This window comes from Ischnura elegans, chromosome 12 (assembly GCF_921293095.1).
Source record: "Ischnura elegans chromosome 12, ioIscEleg1.1, whole genome shotgun sequence".
Taxonomy (NCBI): Eukaryota; Metazoa; Arthropoda; class Insecta; order Odonata; family Coenagrionidae; genus Ischnura; species Ischnura elegans.
This window is the reverse complement of record NC_060257.1, coordinates 40,983,147-41,003,774: the sequence shown is the minus strand read 5'-3', so window position 1 is coordinate 41,003,774 and position 20,628 is coordinate 40,983,147. Positions and strand designations below refer to the sequence as shown.

The window sequence follows — 20,628 nt, the reverse complement described above, 5'->3', positions numbered from 1 at the left end:
TATTAATCCTTTTATTTTGCTTTATTGTGTCATAATTTTGTTTAACCAGGGTTCCCACTCAACCTTGAAAACCGTGAATAAGCCGGGAATTTCGTATGCCGTGAAAAAACCTGGAAAAAGCCGTGAATTTTGTCCTAAAGCCTTAAAACTCTCTCAGCCTTGATTTTACTATCGTAGAACTATGATTGACAGATTAAAAGAAAAATGAATATTTTAATCATATTTCAGGGTCAGTCATGCCCAGACATGGCCACGGATTTATCTGGACACTTTTTTTGAAGCGCAAATGCTTCAAAATGGTGAGTTTTATGGCCTTTTGAAGGATATTTTATTAATATTTTCACTATTTTATAAGCAATATTAATCCAATTAAGTGAAATGGATTAAACTTAAAAATCTCTCCGAGCTCTGGGGGGGTTTATACCCCTAAACTCGCTGCACCACTGTGCCAGATAGAATAATTATTTTGATGAAACTAAATTTAGAATTACAAACATGATGCATACTCACAAACAGGCCAATATCAATGTTTTAACTGCAATATGCATCTCCATGTTTATGCTCATTTTCTCAATAATGGATTATTTACTCTTCATTGGTGACTCCATGTGATGTTCTCCCGCACCCAATACACTTACTTAAATAAATAAAAGATCGTAGCACTTTTCCACAAGATTTTTTAATGCGTACAATGCGTTTCGGCTCACTGAGCCATCATCTGGTACAAGACCTTTGTACCAGATGATGGCTCAGTGAGCCGAAACGCATTGTACGCATTAAAAAAATCTTGTGGAAAAGTGCTATGGTCTTTTATTTATTTAAGTATGTCTAACTTCCACCAACTGAACCCTGAATCTGTTGAACTTACCCTATAAACTTCTTAAGGTATAGGTCATTCCAAGTCAAAGTCTTCTTAAGGTATGGGTCATTCCATAGATACCCAAAAGTGGCGTAATTACTGCTGTTTGCATCCCTACATTCTGATGAAATAAAAATCTATGCCACACTCCGGCTGCCGAGAGTTGTCCGATGACAGACGAAGGAGTTTTGTTCTGGGTAGGGGGCTATGTTGCCAGGTAAGAAGGGGAAACGCCCACGTCACATTTAAACAGAAGAGTCCCCTGAAGAAAGGAGCAGGAAGAGACGAAGAGTGTGAAGGGCTCGAACGAAGAATCCCTCATTTAGTCGATTCAAAGAAAGGCCTTTTTGGTGGTTCAGGCTAATTTCAGTGGTTCATATGCATCATGCATGTGGCAACGTTGTATGAGGGTGTGAGGTGCGTTTGGGGGACAGCGATTGGCCGCAAATCGTGCTGGCGCAGGGTTCTCCACCCCTCCTTTTGGGCTGTCATCGGACAATTCTCAGGGAAGTCTTCAGCGATAGAAAAAGGGACACGTGCCAAGAATGGAAAAAATGACAGGGAGCCCCATCACTGGAGCTCTCAGTATGACCACATCCTTTCATTTTTCAGCAACCACCCAGGCAATCGCTGGAGATATCTTTTGAAAGGAAGGAAAACATAATTATGTGATCTGGGGCTAAAAGGTAGTCTTTTCCTGACTACTGTATTTCTCCGAATATAGTCCCCCCCCCTAATTTTGAGGCTTCAGTTTCGGGAAAAGCTAAAAATATGCATTTGACTATTGTCCTCTCCTTTACTTTTACCACGGGCATTTTTGGAAAAAAAAGGGGGGACTATATTCAGACATATACGGTATCTTATTTCAAGACAAATACTCGAACTGCACAGGTAAGCCATAACAGAACACAGCTTTGTAAGGAATTTCTTCACGACAGGCCATTACTTGAAATTCTTCCAAGAATTTTTCCGTCGTAAAAATATACTTTTCATGAAATAGAATTGGGATACAAATGTATTTGAAGAGTTCATAAGCTTGGTCACAATATCTCAACCCCACTATGACGTCAGAATCACTACTATGCCATGAAGATGGGTATCTCACTCCTCTAACCACAGACGTATTATAAGATTAAACATATAAAACTAAGAGAAATTTATTGAGAATTGCTTCAACAGAAGGCTACACACAAAAGTACATAAGGTATGCTTTATAGAATCATAATCCATACTTTTATACAAGTTGCCTGAGACTTAATGCGATCAAATCCAGGCATTTATAGTTCCTATTACTTAAATTATTTATTCATTTAGACATATCTCCACAACAGCAACAAATAGTTTAAAATCAACAGACAAAGAAGCACTCACTAAATACAATTACAGTATGCTTTAGGATTTTTTTAATGAACTATCACTTCCCATAAACCACTCTGAAAATTTTCGAAATATACAATACAACAAAATAAATACCAATATCTTACTGTTCAAACCAAGTCATGACCATCATTTTGCGACAGATTTCACAAATTGACATTTTCACTGTATTGTGATGAATAAGAAATAATAAAAGTTTATCAAGGTCAAGCAACCGACATTCTATTCACTTCCACCATACAATGATGGACTCAAGTACTAAGAACATAATCATTTTCATACATTCCCTTCATACATTACATGTGTACACAAAGAAAAGAAATAGATCACAAAGATTCACAAAAGCAACTGCAACCAAACTCCATAACACCTCTGGGACGGGAAACAAAACTTCAGGAAAGAGAAGTATTATGGTATGTAAAAGGAAATCATTCCACTAAGAATAAGTTAAAATTATTTCTTTCCTTCAATATTCTTGTCTAATAAGCTGCCATAAAATTCTCATGTACTGGAGATCTTAATTTATATAGGAATGTTACACAGTGTGACACAACTAGAGTTTTTCACCAACAAGGCAGTTGATTTGGTAAATATTTTCATGAACACATGTGTCTTCGGTGAGACGATAATGATACAATGGACTTCTTGAAGTGATAACAACTATGGTCAACAGCCAAGTACCAATCTTGTGGGCTAATAACTGACAATGACAGAGTTTCCATCAATCTGTCACTATTTAAAATGATTGATTCAAGTCCATCTTAATGTTTCATTCAAAAATTTAATTATCGTTATACTGTTTCTATTTACATCAACTCAACTTGCACATTCAATTAATAGATTTTTTTTTCAATCTTATTTCCTAATCACACACCATTCTGTGAGGTACACACAATTCTTTCAGGAGAGAAAGCTTTCTTTCGCACGCCTCCGTAATCATTTCCAACTAAAAGGCCAAGTTCGAACAACTTGTAGTGGTACATACCCAATAATGTAATAATTGCCCAATGTGGGCAAGATTAAAGTGAGATAAGAAAGCTTTCACGTGGAGAGAGTATAGTGATGGTAAATATGTGTAAATATATATTTATATAAAAGATACTAACTTAAAAAAAATGCAAGGAGATCCAAAATTTAGGAACAAAAAAAAATGGATCTCACCACAGGAAAAATACATCTGGCCATTCAAACCAGCAGGATATTCAGTCAAATACATCAATGTCTCCATACTCCACATCATCCGTCATTGACGTGGAGGCTTGGCCCATACTGTAAGGTGAAGATCCTTGTCCCACGATCTTACCTCTGTGCATGTTGCGGTGAATCTTCAGGTGGCCTATCATGCGGAACCGTTTCCCGCAGACGTCGCATTTATATGGGCCATCTCCGTGGATGAGGTGGCTGTGGAGCTTCAGGTGACTCGGGTCCGAAAAGCTCTTGGTACACTGGCTGCAAGCATGGCCCATCAACTGGGGGTGAACGGACGACTCGTGGTGCATCAGGCGCAGCAAAAGTCGGTATCCCTTGCCGCAAATCTTGCATTTGAACGGGTGGATCAGGCCGTGTGACTGGACCGCGTGGGCCTCGAGTGATTCCGCGGTCGTGAAGATACTCTTGCACTGTCCGCACGCGAATGGCCTCAGCGCAGCTGCCGAATTCGGGCTCTGATACCCTGCGGACATCTTCGGAGGGGGCGTCATGGACGGGGGTGGCTCACTGACCATCCTGCGCTTCACTCCAGGCGCCATCATGCTCTGCTCCATTTTCCCCTTGGGGGACAAGGCAAAGGAGTTGGGGGGGAAGTGGCTGCGGAGGTGGGTGATCCATGCCTCCTTGCTAGAGTATTTCTGATCACACCTGAAAAGTTTCAGAACAAGTAATGATTAGAGATGCGAGAAAATCGCAAATGCGATAAATGCGATATAGATGCGATGAGCGCAAATAAATGGGACATGGATGCGAAGACTGCAATTTTATGATATTCTTACGCAAATTTGCCTCTTTGACGGCAAAATCGTACATTTTGTGCCGAGCACAGTTTAAATGCTCCGCCGACACTCACCGCTTAAAGCATGTGAGCGACTGGTCAGCTGCTAGTTGGGTGGGACTCTACGTGGCCGCGAACTACAAGTGGGCGTGGGCAAGCTACACCTCCGCCACTATATATCTTATTCCTTAATTTATTATTGTTCTACAACATAATTATTTAAAATATTCTGTATTTTGTCATATAACTGTGTTTCACTACATTTCATCGTCATCTACCTCATTATGAAAATAAAAAATAGACACTACAAAATGCGATAAACTGTTATTGAGAGTGCGATAAAATAAAAATGAAAGTGTGATTTTCACGTATCTCTAGTGATGATATTTTCAATTGTTAGTGAGCTAACTTTGTGGAACTTGCTCATGGCTAAATAAATATATTGATAACTTTGTATATTCCACATGGATTTATTCAGTACAACCTGGACCAGCTTCATAATACCAGAAATTCCTCCTCTTAATAATAACATGTGGCTGTTGAAACTAGTTCAAGTTGTACCATAAAATAGACAAAGTTATCCATTAATTATTTAATCAGCGATGAGTTTGAATGATTTACATGTTGCACACCAAGGTGTTTTAGTAGCATTTAGCATGGAAACCTGAATGAAACCAAAATTTTAAGAAAACTATTACAGTGCTTTATTAGTTTTTAAAATTATTTGCTCGAAAAAAAAATTTAGTTACATGTCTCATACTAATATCATTTTTCGTGGGTTTAAAGAAAATTTGTTGAAAACTTTTGATTCAATCCAGTCCTGACTTAAAGGCTTTTGCAATTTTTGCTTCCAGGGGGGCAGCTGCCCCCCCTACCCCTCGCTGGGTACGCCCATGATCCTATGTCAAGTGTCCTTGGCTTTAAGCCTTATACAGAGCCCTATGTCCTTTGCTGAAGTCAGGCGATGAAGTCTAGAGACTTAAAGTCCATGGAGGATTAATGTCCAAGGGGAGTTTTCTTCAAACAAAGTAAGAGGTTGGGGAGACAAGAAGTGGTAAGAATTCAATATCCTCACCTGTCACATCCGTAGGGCTTGACATCGGTGTGACTCCATTCGTGCTCCACCAAAGCCTTGGCAGTCTCAAAGGCCTCTGTACAAACCCAGCAGGCATGTGGATGACTTCCAGCCGTGTTGCTAGAATGGATTTCCTTGTGTACAACCAACCTAAAGAAAAAGTATAATATTATCATTTTTTTGATATTCAATTTTTCTTCATGAGTACTTATCCAGGACAATTGTGTGTATGATTTATGTGTTAATTTGATTTATGAACTAAAAGTGAACATTTCAAGACTTATTAAGTAAGATCTTAAGTCATTTGTGCCCTAGGCAAGGGCAGCAGGGGAGGGAGGAAAGAAACTCAGGGTCAAAATTAAATTAAAGAGACTCTGAGGGAGGAAAGATTATGTACCTCTGTATGCCTTCAAACACTTGTCCACACTGAAGACACGGTGAGAGCTCCTGTTTCAGGTGGGCTTTTATAGGTCCAAGCAACCGCTGAACCACCTGATCGAAAGTGACATCCTTCACATCCTCCCGTTCCTGCACTTCCGGAACGACTGCTGCTGGATGCCCTGCCATCAGTGTCCCTGAGTTTTCTCCAAACTGTGGTTCATTGAAGTGGGCAATTATGTGACGCACAAACGACATCCTGTCAGCCATCTCACGGCCACAGTTCTCACAAACGTATATTTTAACTTTGGAATGGGACATCTCGTGCCGAATAAATTTATGTACCTGTGAGAGAAGAGAGAAATATTATGTTAGTATAAGGTATTCAAGAGCAACTAGGCTTAGTGAATGACACAACAACAACATACAAAATTATAGTATTTTTGTTTTCCCAACAAAATGTATAAGTACTTGGATCTGTTTGGGTCCACATAGACATAGCATCAAAAGAAAAGCAATGAAATCTGGTGATCTCCAAGTAGAGTACAGCCTAGAAACAGTACAAAATAACCACCTTTGTTCTGAGAAAGGCATAAATACAGTACAGGCAGTTTAGTTATTTAAATACACGGAGATAAATTAGTATTTTTGGCATCAAAATGGCTTTCATAACCTTTTACACTGACTAAGTTGAGAAAAATACTAATTGTAGGATACATGGAGTTAATTACTCCACCAGTATATCTATATTTTTCATAAATCCTCAAAAAAATTTCCAAGTAATCATCCTTAAAATGATGTATTTAGTATGAAATAGAAGCAGACAGACATCAACTTAAACATTTGAGAGTAAATGGAGTCAATTACCTTATCAGTACATCTCTCTTTTTCATAAATCATAAAAAATAGCTATAAATTAGCCTTAAAATATGTTTAGTACAGAGTGGCAGCATTATCACAAACAGAGATTTTAATCTTTAAGGGAAAGAAGCAAAATATTTTACACCAACATTTGGAAGTTTGCCACAAAATCTCTACTAAGTAAATGGTGGAACATGGAAACCACACAAAGAATTACCAAAATGCAATGTGTACTATATATAAGAGCAACTTACATTTCCCACACCCTTGAAGCAGACGTTGCACTTGTAGCCACCTTTTCCAAAGTGACGTTCCGATTTGTGGCTGGCAAGACCCTGTAACCCTGTACATTCCAGTCCACACTGAAGACAGGCAATCTTTGTGTCATTCTCGCACATGATGGCTTGACGCAACTGGTTGCGCAGACTCTCAAGGTCCTCCGGAGAAAGGTTTTGCCTAGTCTCCCCACCATCTGGATGAATCACGAGATGGTACTCCCAAGTCTCCTCGTTCAGAATCCCCTTCCCACACGTCCTGCACCGGAACGGGAAGTTTGTGAGCGAGTTTGCCACCACGGCACCCATCTGTGCCGCGGCCCTCCCCTCCAGGGCCGCCTTCCTCGGGGCCATGGTTCGACGTCCGGGCGTGGGGCTCTCTTCCTCCACCTTGGGCGAACTGGGCTGAACTGGATGAACTGGGCTCTGTGATGTGGCTGGCTTCGCTACCAAGGGTGGCACGTGGGAGACAGAGTTCTTCGCATTCCTGCTGGGCGTCTTGTGGCTGTTGCTGATGTGGGCTAGGACGTGATACGTCCAGCTGGTCTGGCGGGCAAAGGCCGACGGGCACTTGTTACACGGGAATGGACGGTCACCCGTGTGGTATGTCCATTCGTGGAAGATAAGGTCAATGGCACGAGGGTAGATGTGATTGCAAACGGAGCAGTGGAACTTCTTGTCCTTCTGACGGTGAATACCCTTGTGAGAGGTGTAGGGGGCGACTCCAATGAATTCCTCGTTGCAATCGATGCAGCAGAACTTCATGAGCTTCTGCTGGTCCAACAGCCACTGACGGATTTTGCTCGGGGGACGGCTGAAATTTGCGGGCGAGGTCTTGATTCTCGGGGCAGCCGGCGGCGGAGCTACCTTGGGCGACCTGGAGTGGCCTCCCTTCCTTGAGTGCGTAGCCAAGTGACCGTACAGTTGGTGTCGCTTGACAAAAGTCTGCTGACAGAATTTGCAAACATGTCTCCTGTCACCCTCCCCAAGCTCGCCTTGCTCAGTGTCTTCTCCAAGCATCTAGTCCCGGAAATCAACATGGAAAAAAAAGACATCAAAGATTTAAGAAAAATATGCGAAATAGTCAGGGGTGAGCCTCACAGCATTAGGGTGTCCATTAGGGGGGAAATCCTGATTTCCAGACATGATTTATTGATTTATATTTTCTGGGGAAATATTTATTTTTTCCTGCGTTTCCCTTTAGTGTCAGAGAATGTTAGGTCTTTTTTTCCTATATTAAACAACAGGATTCTTTTTAATACTTGTCATTTTGGAGGATTTTAAACATAAATCAGCTTTACATAAACTTCAAATAGTTTCACATTACCACCCTTTCTTAGAATATGTAATACATATTATGTAGTGAATAATATTAATGCATAAATTTTTGTGAGTTACCTTACGATATATTCTATATAAATTTGTTTTAATCTGAAATTTGAGCATACATTTTTGCATAATACAGTAAATTCCGGTTATTACGCGCCTCACTTTACCGCGGTTTCGGATATACCGCGGGTCTCACCATGTCCCCCGAAATGATTACATTGACCTTTTTTTTGAGGTAGGTAACTTTGTGGCGAATTTTATCTCGGCGTGACTACCGACGCGTCGCAACGGCGCTACTTCAAGCGACTGTATTAACGCGGTTGGCGACGTATTCCATACATTGTTTCGTAGCCATAAAAAAAACTCGGTAATTCCTGATCGGTCCTTGTGTCTTGTGAAGTCGAGCTGAAAAGTGTGTTGGCGGCTATAATAATTTTCGAGATTCAGGGAGATTGAGATAATTCTCTTTCGTACGTTCGCACCGCGGCGCTCAAACCAAGGTAGGTACTCAATGCCCACAGGCTTCGAGCATTTAATGATGAATGAGCTGTTTTACCTTTGTCTTAGGCTTAATATGAATATGAAAATTACTTTTTTACGAAAATTTTCATTGATTTTAGGGTTAAAACGATGTCTGCCAAAAGGAAAACTTACACAATTAAAGAAAAGTTGGGCATAATCGACAGAGTGAAGCGCGGTGATTCAAAATCAAGTTTATTCAGGGAGTTTGGGGTTCCTGAAGGAACTATTCGTGGTTGGATGAAATAAGAAGATAAATTACGATCATTTGTTGATCAAGTGGATGACGAAATAGGACTTGATAGAAAAAAGGCCAGATTGAGTGCTGCTGGTGATGTGGATGAATGTTTGTTTACGTGGTTTGTTCAGAAGCGCAGTGAAGGTGTTCCATTATCCGGTCCACTTTTACAAGCACAGGCAATTAAATTAAATAAACAAATAGGTGGTGCTCATGATTTTGTTGCTTCTGCTGGCTGGCTATCGAGATGGAAAATTCGCCACGGGATAGCGCAAGTTAACATGCAAGGAGAATCTCGTTCCAGTGACTGTGAAGCAGCTAGAGAATTCTGCGGGACTTTACGCAAGATGATTGATGAGGGTGAGTACAATGAAGAGCAACTGTATAACTGCGATGAAACCGCTCCCTACTACAGATTGCTTCCAACAAAATCACTTGATATTAAGAAGTCGGCAAATAAATCCGGAATAAAAATGAGCAAAGAAAGAGTGACTTTATTACTATGCGCGAACAAATCAGGAAGTCACAAGTTAAAACCTGTGTGTATTGGTAAAAATCGAAGTCCTCGGTGCTTCAAGCACGTTAATATGACAGCACTACCCATAAATTACAAAAAAAGTCAGAATGCCTGGATGACTCGAGACATTTTTTATCTTGGTTCAATGAAGATTTTGTTCCATCGGTTAAGAGCCACTTAAGATCAAAAAAGTTAGAAGAGAAGGCACTACTTCTGTTAGATAACTGTCCGGCACATCCGTCTTCTGAGCTTTTGATATCGAGGGGTGGTAAAATAGTGCACTGGCTTCGTTTTTACAAAAAAATACGACAGCTCTTATTCAGCCCATGGATCAAGGGATAATCAGAGCATTGAAAGCCCACTATCGGCGGGAATTGCTCACTAGTGTCATAAATTCAGAACTGCAGGTACAAGAATAGCTGAAAACAGTCACCCTGAAGAATATGGCTCATATTGGCATGGAAGAAAATAACTTCAGCTACAATCCTAAATTGCTGGTCAAAGTGCGAGTATACAGCGGGCGATAGCATGGAAGACGAAGACGAGTTTTTGGGTTTCACGGAAGAGGACGCACGTGAAGCTTCAGATGTCCTTTCTAATAAACTATTTGTGAGTGATCTCGAGGCCTGGGTTCGCGAAGACGAGGAAACTCCTGTATCTGCTTATAAGAGTGACGAAGAAATTGTGGCTGCAGTCCAGAGCCGCGTAAAAACAGCTGCATCATCGGAAGATGAGAGCGAGAATGAAGAAGACGAATGTGAGGTCGAGATGCCGAAAATTGGCCATTTATTACATAATATAAGTGAATTGATGAATAGGGTTGTTCACCATATTTTTTTTATTTAAGAAATCGAAAGATCGTGCTTCAGAAGGAGCAATGACAATAATATTATGCTATTTTCTTCATTGTACATGTTTAGAGAAGGCTTTAAACAGTGACAAATTTTACGTTACGCCAAAAAGCCCTACTTCCATCTTGAATTGGTGTGTGACATCACAAGCCTGTAGATGCCCTACTGCAGTGTTTGAAGTGGCTCAGCAGGGTTATACCACTTTTTTTTAAAGATCTCCAGCGTCTGCCGCCAGATCAGTGTTTAAAGAAAATCCAAATTTATCCTTTAATAAGAGTAATAATAAGCAAAATTACCCTTACTTGTACATATTTATTGCTCATCATATCACAAATAGCACTACAACGCACACATTTCACGAGCTGTCTTTTTGATACGTATAATCAGTATATTCCAAATCAACTGATTCAATAAAAAACTTGGCTCACAATAAATATAAAACACTATTATGTAACACTAATAAAACATGACAATCAGTTTTCCAATCACTCTGCACACACAAAAGAATTTGCACTCCTTGAAGTTCGTATGGATTCTCCACACCTCACTTACCACTCATCACTAACGACTTAGAATCAGTTCACGTTATTTTACATTGACATTACGAAGACAATGAAATGAATAGGCTGAAACAAATTATTAAACTAGCTAAACCAGTTATTGTAACATCAAAAAACTTCGAATTTCACTTTCACTATTACCGTAACCAAAATATGACCAAAACAAACAACAGCGCAACGAAATTCGTGAAATGTAAACACTGACGAATGCTCCAAATGAATTGGCAATAGGTAATAAAATCAAACAGAACTTAGAGGCGAATAAACGAATGAAAATTAATATATGTTCGATGAATCCTCTAAGTACAACTACCTCAAATATGAAACATATCCCCTTGGCAATAGTTAGATACCTTAGATCGAAATTCATAGGGTTGATTGAACTAGCATGGAAGAAATAAATAATTTCGTCGAAGGTGTTACATCCACAACTCACTTCACTCTTTACTTCATCGTCTATATGCAATCATTCACTTAGGGGTACATTACGGGCACAAATTGTGTTCACTTGCACTAGAGGCACAATGAAAGTTCACTGAACGTAGTTTCCTAGCAAATGCAGCTATACAAAATTTTCAATTCCTGTCAACGCTACATACGTTGCCTGCCTAACTTGAAGAATGGATTTCATGTCGCCTTGATCCATCCGGAAGTTTCATGCACAACATAGGCCATTCAAAATAAGGAATAACCTTGGCAAATGTCCAGTCGGCATGCAGAGTGCTCAGCTTGGCATCGAGCGATCGAGGGTACAGGCCAGCCACGGCCGTCAAAGACGGCCGTGGGCCAGCCGTACAGGCTTGTTTCGTCATCACCTCTATTTCAAGATGGCCGACCGTTTTTGGCGGCGTTGAAATTTTTCGAATTTTGATTACTAATAATTCCATCATTACTTTTTCAACGCATCTGTCATTCATCCCAATCAAAATGAAATTACATCAGAAGTGATATACATTCGTTTTTTTAGACCGTTCTGATAGGCTTGAACAACCCTATTGGTTGGAGGGACAAAGTGATTGCGATAGTATTCATCTGTTGCACTTGCAAAGCATAAAAAATTACGTGACAAAGAAACGCCATCAACTATCGCGGCAAAAGAAAATATCCGAGTATTTTAGGAAATCCCGTTAAAGTAGAGCGTCTAAATCATAAAATAAATATTTTAATAATGTAATACGCCAATATAATTGGCTATAAAAATTACCTTTAAGGATTTTTTTATTGCTTCCCACGCAGTTTCCCGTTATAACGCGGTTGTCCGATAACGCGGGTGTAAACTATGTCCCCCTAGACCCGCGTTATAACCGAATTTTACTGTAATTACTTATTTTTATTTTATTTCTTGTCCATGTGCCACTCGTTCTACAAAATTGAAATTATTCTGTAAGGGATCTTTAACCCGTCGAACTATAATAAATACTAAACATAGTGACATAACTCACCGGTTCTTGAGGCAGTCCCTCTTCCAACTCCATGTTGAGGGGCAATTCATCCATGGGCGGTGCTTCGTCCCACGGAGGCTCCTCTGCTTCACCATATTCACCATTCTCGTCACCCATCGTAGTGTTGTAACTCTCGTCCATCATGTAGTCCTCCTCCTCTTCGTCCATTATCTCCTGCTTCACGACGACCGTGCCATCCATGCCGTCCGCTTCGTTCACGTGCGCCATGCCTGCGGAGGCACCTTCCTCATCTCCCTCTTCCTCCTCGTCCTCACCACCCTCTTCTTCCTGTGCATTCGCGTGGTCCTCCGCAGACTCCCCCCAATCCCCACTCTCGTCCTCCTCCGACATGGCCTTGTCGGCCTCGGATTCGAACTGTTCTGGGTAAAAAGCAGGCTCTCCCTGTTGCGGCTTTCCCGACGGCCCCTCCTCTGGTTTCTCGTCCGCCTCGGCCGAGGTCGACGTCACCGGATCCCCTGAATCCGAGGGTTTCTTTCCTTCCTCCGTGCTCCAGTCCACCCCGCTGTCTTTGGCCGTCTCTTTTCCGCTGCTGATGCTACCTGGCACAATCTGACAGGGACGAGGGTAGCAGGACGGTCGGGAAAGGGGTCGGGCGAGTAAGGAGGACAGGAAATGAGGTTTAACATTAAAGGAGCGCTGTGACAAGTTACAGACGAAGAGAGAGAAAGGCAAGAATCATGCCAATATCATGCCAGCTTCAAGCACGGTGTTGTGAGATAAACAATAGTCTGTACTAAATTAGTTTCATAACAACCAGGCAGCTGAGAATTTGGCAATCTTAACTCATTGAGGGATTCAATCACAAGATTTGTTGTCCGAGGTACCTCAACATACCAATGAATTCCATAACAGCAAATTTATTTCACAGCAAATGGGCCTCAAACAATCCAGTTAACAGCTTAACTGTTTTATAATCTGTAACATTAAATTTGAAAGGTAGACATGGTAGAACTTCATCTTCTATCACACAAGAGGAAGAGAAGACTAAATAAATGTGGGCTTATGTACCATATGGCAATTTTTGGAAAAAAATAATGACCAAATATTGCATAGAGCATTATGTGATTGTGAAATATTGAGATTCAAGATATGAATTTAGGGAAACTTGTAAGAGGGTGAAGAGGTGCATTTGGTGGAGTTACTCTTAAAAGAGAATATAGTGACTCTTTTCGAGACTGGTTTTGTTAGGCAAGGGTAGAGCTCACAGCATACTAAGCCACACACGAGAGAATAGGATATTTTCCTTTTTTTTTTAATTGCCTAAATCGAAAGATTACTAGGTACTCCTGGAGAACGTATTTCACGATTTTAGATTTTTAAATGACAATCTATTTTTCGTGATTAAATGTAAACTAAACACTTTCAAGTGTGCGAAAATGGGACGGCTAAGTTCGAATGCTGGGAAAAGCCTGTGTGACATTATTCTGGTTCCCGCTGCTGCTGTGCGAGGCCACCTTGGTGTGAGGCTATGAGCGCTGCTACGATGCAGGCTGCTAGCAGGTAGCGCTAGGCTTAAATAAGGATTATAATTGCCCTATCATATGAAGGAAACTTTCAGACCGTAGGCAATTTTAATAAGTGATTTCCCTGAGCTCTATGCCACATGCATGGATTGGTAATCTCAGACGATGTAAAACTCCTGACTACTAGTAAAGAATCTAGGTCCCTGCGGGGTCACGTGGAGTGGCATCGCATGGGCACCAATCTGGCCTTCTCCAAATGAGGTTAAAATTGACCATAAACCTTTGCCTAAACTGGGATTTCTCAAACCAAATAATTTGTATATTATGATAACATAATGGTGGGTAACGAATCGCAACCAATGCCTTTCGTTTTCTTTGATGAAGGAAACTACCCCATTCTAAAATATTCATGTTAAGGATCTATTTGTAAGTGCACCCAGTGACTTGACATATTTCGTCTCATTTCCCGTTCCATATACCCCATATTCCTTGCCTCTCCCATACCGCTTAATCAGCTCTTCCCTACCATTCTACCAACCCACTGAGCATTGTTAGTGCATGGTCAGCAGGTGAACTCAAGTCGCCTATGTAAGATTTGACTAGGAGACGACGAATGAGCGATGGTCAACGAGGATGTCACGTGGTGATGCCGAGTGGCAGTGAAGGGTGCTCGATAACTGGAGGGAGTCTTGGTTGGTATGTTGCACAGAATGGACAAATAAACCAAGAGTATTTTAAGTATACTGGAACTAGCCACGTTGATAACTTAACAGAATCAACCGCAATGCACAAATTGTGCAAAAAATCCATAGAGAAAAAAATCATTCACTTTGACTGGGATTCAAACCTGGATCCCTTAATTCTCGGCCGGAAATCGAGGGATCCAGGTTCGAATCCCAGTCAAGGCAAATGATTTTTTCTCTGTGGATTTTTTGCACAATTTGCGCATTGCTGTTGATTCCATAAAATTATCACCATGGCTAGTCCCAATATTCTTAACTCAGTCAAGAGCGACTGCTCTATGAGGTCTAAGTTCAGGCTTTGCTCTCTGGCTGTGGCACTGTGCGCACGATTTGGACTGCAAGTCACATAATATGCTCAGCAGTCCATACCACCTTGTCCGGTATGGTCCACAAATTTCCACAGGGAGAATGACACCTCTGAAGCATAACTGGCTAAAGCACTCAGCTAAAAATCGAGGGGCCCAGGTTTGAATCCCAGTCAAGGCGAATGATTTTTTCACTGTGGATTTTTTGAAAAACCGAGAGTAATTAAAGCCTTATGCTGGCATTTTAACTGGTTCCCTGATGACCCCTTGATGGACCATGTTCATTGAGCGACTTAAATATTTCACACAATTTCCTTCCCTGGGACATATTGCATGATTTTGTTTGAGGGTTTCCAAAAGTTTCACTTGGGGTTTGCCGCCAATCTCCTGATCAATAGACCACAGGGCTGATACTTTGGCTATACTTGTCAGCTCTCAGTAACTCTTCCTGAAGGAGGGGTCAAATTTGTGCATGGTGCAGATGTTTTTCCCAACAGAACTATTTCCCATGGTATGGGAGAAACTTCCCAGGAACCAGGGAATCAAAGCAGTTTGGGTCTTTGTGCCACTACGTAGACCACAATGCTATTTTTTCTGATGGCGATCAATATGATGTTGTTGATATACGTGCAGTGTATGTTGGAACAGTTCAAACAATAAACAATAAAAAACAGGAAACGTGAGCTCTATGGCCTCAATCGTGAAACTGAAAGTCAACTCCAATGGCTGTAACACAGGGATCATGGCACAGGTACAAAATGAATACTGCATTGGTTTTCAGGAACCAGAGGATTCGCAACAGTGACCAACCCCAGCCTCTCAACCAGAAACTCTTCACTATCACTCAGTCAACTCAATGGAAACTTTGCAAGGGTTGAAGTGCTTTCCTGGTTCCAACAAACCAATGCGGTATTCATTTTGTACCTGTGCCATGATCCCTATGTTACAGCCATTGGAGTTGATTTTCTGTTTCACGATTGAGGCCGTGGAGCTCACATTTCCTGTTCTATATTATTTATTGTTTGAACTGTTCTGACATTCACTGCACGTATATCAACAACATCATATTGATCGCCATCAGAAAAAATAACATAGTGGTGTACAGAGTGGCACAAAGACCCTATGGCTTTGATTCCCTGGTTCCTGGAAACTTTTTCCCGTAGCATGGGAAATAATTCTATAGGGAAAAACATCTGCACCGCTCAGAAGTTTGGCCCCTCCTGCAAAAGAGTTACTGAGAGCTGATAAGTACATATAGCCAAAGTATCATTACCACCGTTGGAATCGATTTTCTGTTTCCAATAAAAAAAATATTTGAGAAAAGACATAGCAAAATGTCAAGGACAGCTGCCCTTTATGGCTTCAGGAGACAGAAGCCAAAGTAATAATGAGGGTCATATTTAAGGAAGAGTAAACTTTGGGACTAAAATGAGTTCTTGTAATAGTAGTGTGGCAAATGAGTTGAGTTTGAGTCAGGACTTGAGCTGTTCTGGAATAAGTTCTGAGCGGCTGAAAGAATTTTCCGGCGGTAACTTTGAAATCATATATCTGAGCTCGTGCTCTGTCTCCTGAAAGTGCCAGCCTTCTCAGTCCCCGGGTCATTTGAAACAGATTATACATACATCTAGTGAGAACAACTATCAATACCACATGCAGGTAGGAAAAATGATACACAAATTATACAACCAAGAGATATTGGTTAATTTAATGAAGTCCTTAAAGGAATAAGGTGGACACCAACAAATGTATGTTATTGAAAAGAATATCAGAATTAAAGTATCTCAAAGGACTTCCTGGACAAAAAACCAAAATTGTGACATTAACAAGCATCGTCATGGAACATTATACAAAGATTTAAATCTTAATACATAACTACAAATCTACATAACAAAATACACAACAACAGAACTGAATTTTTGAACAAGAAACATTTTTACTAAGCCCAAATGAGTGTTATCCCAATACTCCATTATGACCTTAATTATATCTGATTGATGGTCCTAAAAAACATTGTGATGAAAACACAAAACACTCAACTGCTCCCAATTTTGATTCTATGGTGGCTCTATAAATATTTGGAAGGAAATGAGTTCTACAGTCAGTATAATAGAAAGATAATTGACATAACGAATAATATAATAAATAATAAATTAAAGAAAGATAGTTGACAAAGATAATAATATAATAAAGATTATTGACAAAGGACACATTTAGCAATAGAAAAGTGTTGATGACAGGAACCTTACGTAGGAATGTATGCAAGTATTGCAAAGCACCTGACATAAAGAGCTGCATTATATGATGCAGAAAAAGTGGATGTTTGTCAACATGATTGAGTCATCTTATAAAGGGGAATCAAAACACGCCCTGGACAATCACAGCAGAGGTATTTAGAAACGAAAGGAGGAAAATGTAAAAGTTGAAATCCAACCGATTTAGGCGAATGATGGCTCAAAGAGTATGTGTAATCCCCATGAAAATAATTGAGGAAGCGTAATCGCAATTTTTTAAAACTGGTAGACGTTTAAATGGATAGAAGTTTAGATGGTTGAGATAAAAAGGAAAGAGAGAGTGCTACACATAGTGCATCTCAAGAGGAATTGGATGGATGGAGTGGGTTTGAACATGGTACGAGAATGCTGAAAACCATATTTAAGGGAACAATTTTAAGTACTATGGTGACAGAGTTCCCACTCTAACTAAATTATAAAATTCACATTTTTTCCAGGTTTTCACGGTCTAAATTGCGTCAGACTCACGGACTGTTGATAAGCGAATTTAGGAAGAAATATTGATCACATAAAAATCACTGGCCAGACATTAACTAAAAATACAGATGAGGACCTCAAATCCAGAAAGCTTGGGACTGAAGGGCTTCTGGATTTCTGGTTTTTCTGGATTTCTGGTCTTCATAGTATATTTAGTAAATTAATTAATTTATACATATACTCAGGCTCTTGTACTTGATATTTGATATCCTTATGTGTCCCTGACAAGGTTCTTAGCGTATGTCCATTGTATGTGCTAACTTCCTACTCATCCCAGAACAAGGCTTCGAGAGTGGTGCCATGAGGTGGTGAGTCAAAACACAACGCAGAGGATTTTTCAAATGTTCTGGATTTCGGGTTTTCCGGGTTTCTGGATTTGAGGTCCTCAACTGTATAGCAAACGCAATAAACGCCGGGAATGCAAATACAGCAATGAAAGTGCTCTTATGACGTAGCCTATCATTAGCAAAATAATAAAATTTAGGGCCGTTCATTATCATTAGCAAAATGAAAAAGCAAAATTTAGGGCCGGCTTTAAAGGTTGTGAGTGGGAAAATGGAGGGTGACAGGGAAGTGAAGAGGTTTGTCTGATTTCTCGCCTGGGTTAACTAACGGTCTTCCAAACACAGCCTTAAGGCCGTTTTAAACGGTACACGGAATTGCGCAATCTGACGTACGTGCGAAGGCGCAATCAAAATTGCGTCGTGTAATGCGGTGAATTGCTAGAACACATGCGAGAATGCGTGGATGCGAGACGGCAAAATAGCCCCTGTTCTAATTTAGTTCATGCATTCGCGCAATTCCACGCCATTTTATAAAGTAATGCAGCTCTAGCCTGCACAATTCCGTGCCCCGTGTAAAACTGCCTTTAAGGTCTGTGTGTCGTCATGACACTCACACCAATATTTTCGCTTTGAATATACGTGTGGAGATAAATGCGTGGACAGTGTCTGTGAGTGACTGACCTTGAAATATGATTGACAAGTCCATTTTTCTTTTGATCCGTCAATTATAGATCTACAATCAAGTTTGAGAGGTTATTAAGGTTTTACGACAAATTTCACGGCTATTTCCAGGTCTTTCTTCACGGTACACGAAATTCACGGCCTATTCTCGGTTTTAAGGTTTACACCGTTGAGCGGGAACCCTGGGTTAGAAAGGGAGCTGAATTTATAGGTACAATGAGAGGGAATTGGCTTTGTTGAGAATAAAATAAGTTTTGTGCAGGAGGACAGGCTAAGGTGATTTCAAAAATGCTTTATGTGACTCTGTCTTAACCAATTGAATATTCAAAAATAAATAAAAAAATAATAAAATAGAAAGTTAATTCGGTGTTGGTTCACAATTTTGCACGTAGCATCCTCACCCCTGCAACTGTCTTAAATGTTTTATAGATTTGATTAAATGGGAAGCCCATTTCAGCATGGACCACCACAACACTTGAACTAGAATAATCCAGTTTAATATTCGTGCCCAAAAATTATAATCCTTCCAATAATATCACTTATAATTCCCTACTTCCAAAGAAAATTTTCATCTATTTGATGATTTCAAAGTATAGCCGTTTTCTCGGTTACTTAATAAGAGTTATAAGTGAAAGTGCATCAAAAAATCATAAAGAAAATTCAAATGCTTTATTTTCATGCACCAAAAACTTTTTTATAATTTTAAGTTGAGAAAAAAACAATTTAAAATACATACCATAACCTTCATCGAATTTTCAGCATCTTTGGAAGTTTTCTTCAGATGAATCTGACTGTCCGCACACATTTTCTTGAAGATGTAAAACTTTTCCACGCTCTCCAAGCAAGTCAAACAAATAACACTGGTCAGCCCATCGCTTGGGGATGCCTTAAAAATTAGGTAACAGATGAGAAAAGAACCAATTCACTAATGTAAATTTAACTACAACCATTTATGATTAAATTAGGTTTAGGTTTCTCATTAACTCCTAAGAGGTTAAACACCGCAACACAAACATGCAAATTCATACTAAAACACATTAGAGGACGAAAGTTTCACCAATCTGTATCGGTGCCGGTATTCTATCGATCGTCAGAATGACACTTCATTTAAAACCCAGCACTATTAGCTGCAACATAATAACTGAAATAGGGTATATATGGGGATCCAATGATCGAAAAACATTTAAACGCACAACAACAACAGTTTTCCAAAAACGTCATAAACATTAATTTTCTGATAAATGAGTTTGAAAATGGCCGCAAGAATGATGATAATCATCATAATTACAGCATCGAAAAGATTAGTACTGAACTTATTCTACATTCGTTTATTTAACCGAGACGACGAAAACCATAAACAACTCCATTACAGCAAGTGATAAAGGCATTTAAACTCACATCCACTTCCACGCAATATTTCATCTTCGTAGGCAAGTCTAAGTTTTCAAAAATTGGAGCATAATTCTCTCCTTTTCCGAGACACAATCTACACACAGCTGAACTCATTTTATCCGCGTCAAGAATTTCTGCCATTGCACGATGAACGACAACCACCACCACCACACAAAACGAACGACAATTGCCAATCGATATGACACGCTAGCCGCCGAAATTGAACACCCACTTTGGCCCGCCTCAAGGTATACTGGGTTGTATTGGTATAAGTATTGATGACTTCCATGGAATGTTAATTCCATAAATAGAGAGAAACTAAAAATTAAATTATATTTACCTACTTCTTATAGTAAAAGGAGAAAATTTTGACTCAGAAATATAAAAATATTTTAGATAAATTATAGGAAAAACCTAAGAAAAACATGGAAAAGAGATTAGATAAAAGTAGCACGGCATGTAAATAGCTTGGAGTGATTTAAGTTATGGCCAATAAATAAATAGTGGTTAATTAACTGATGCTGCAAGAGAAATGGAACCACAAGAAAAGAGTTTTGTATTATTGTATAGTTATACATTGCACAGTGGAAAATATTCAATGATGCTGAAGGAGAACAGGCTAACTTCTTAGTAAGAAAGAAAAATTACGAAGTGGGGCTTAAGAGGTATAGAATACCACCAATTGGTATACTTTCAATATTAA

The 20,628-nt window shown here is 39.9% G+C and overlaps 1 protein-coding gene across 1 annotated transcript; it reads right to left on the bottom strand.

Moving 5' to 3' along the window:
* Positions 1-2,000: 2,000 nt before the first annotated feature.
* On the bottom strand, positions 2,001-20,102 carry LOC124169002 (oocyte zinc finger protein XlCOF7.1-like). The gene is made up of 7 exons (XM_046547462.1): positions 19,932-20,102; positions 19,270-19,419; positions 12,269-12,838; positions 6,792-7,832; positions 5,696-6,021; positions 5,299-5,448; positions 2,001-4,093 (listed from the first exon to the last, which is right to left on the bottom strand). The coding sequence occupies exons 1-7, from the start codon at positions 20,064-20,066 to the stop codon at positions 3,439-3,441; spliced, it is 3,027 nt and encodes a 1,008-aa protein (XP_046403418.1). The 5' UTR covers positions 20,067-20,102; the 3' UTR covers positions 2,001-3,438.
* Positions 20,103-20,628: the final 526 nt, after the last annotated feature.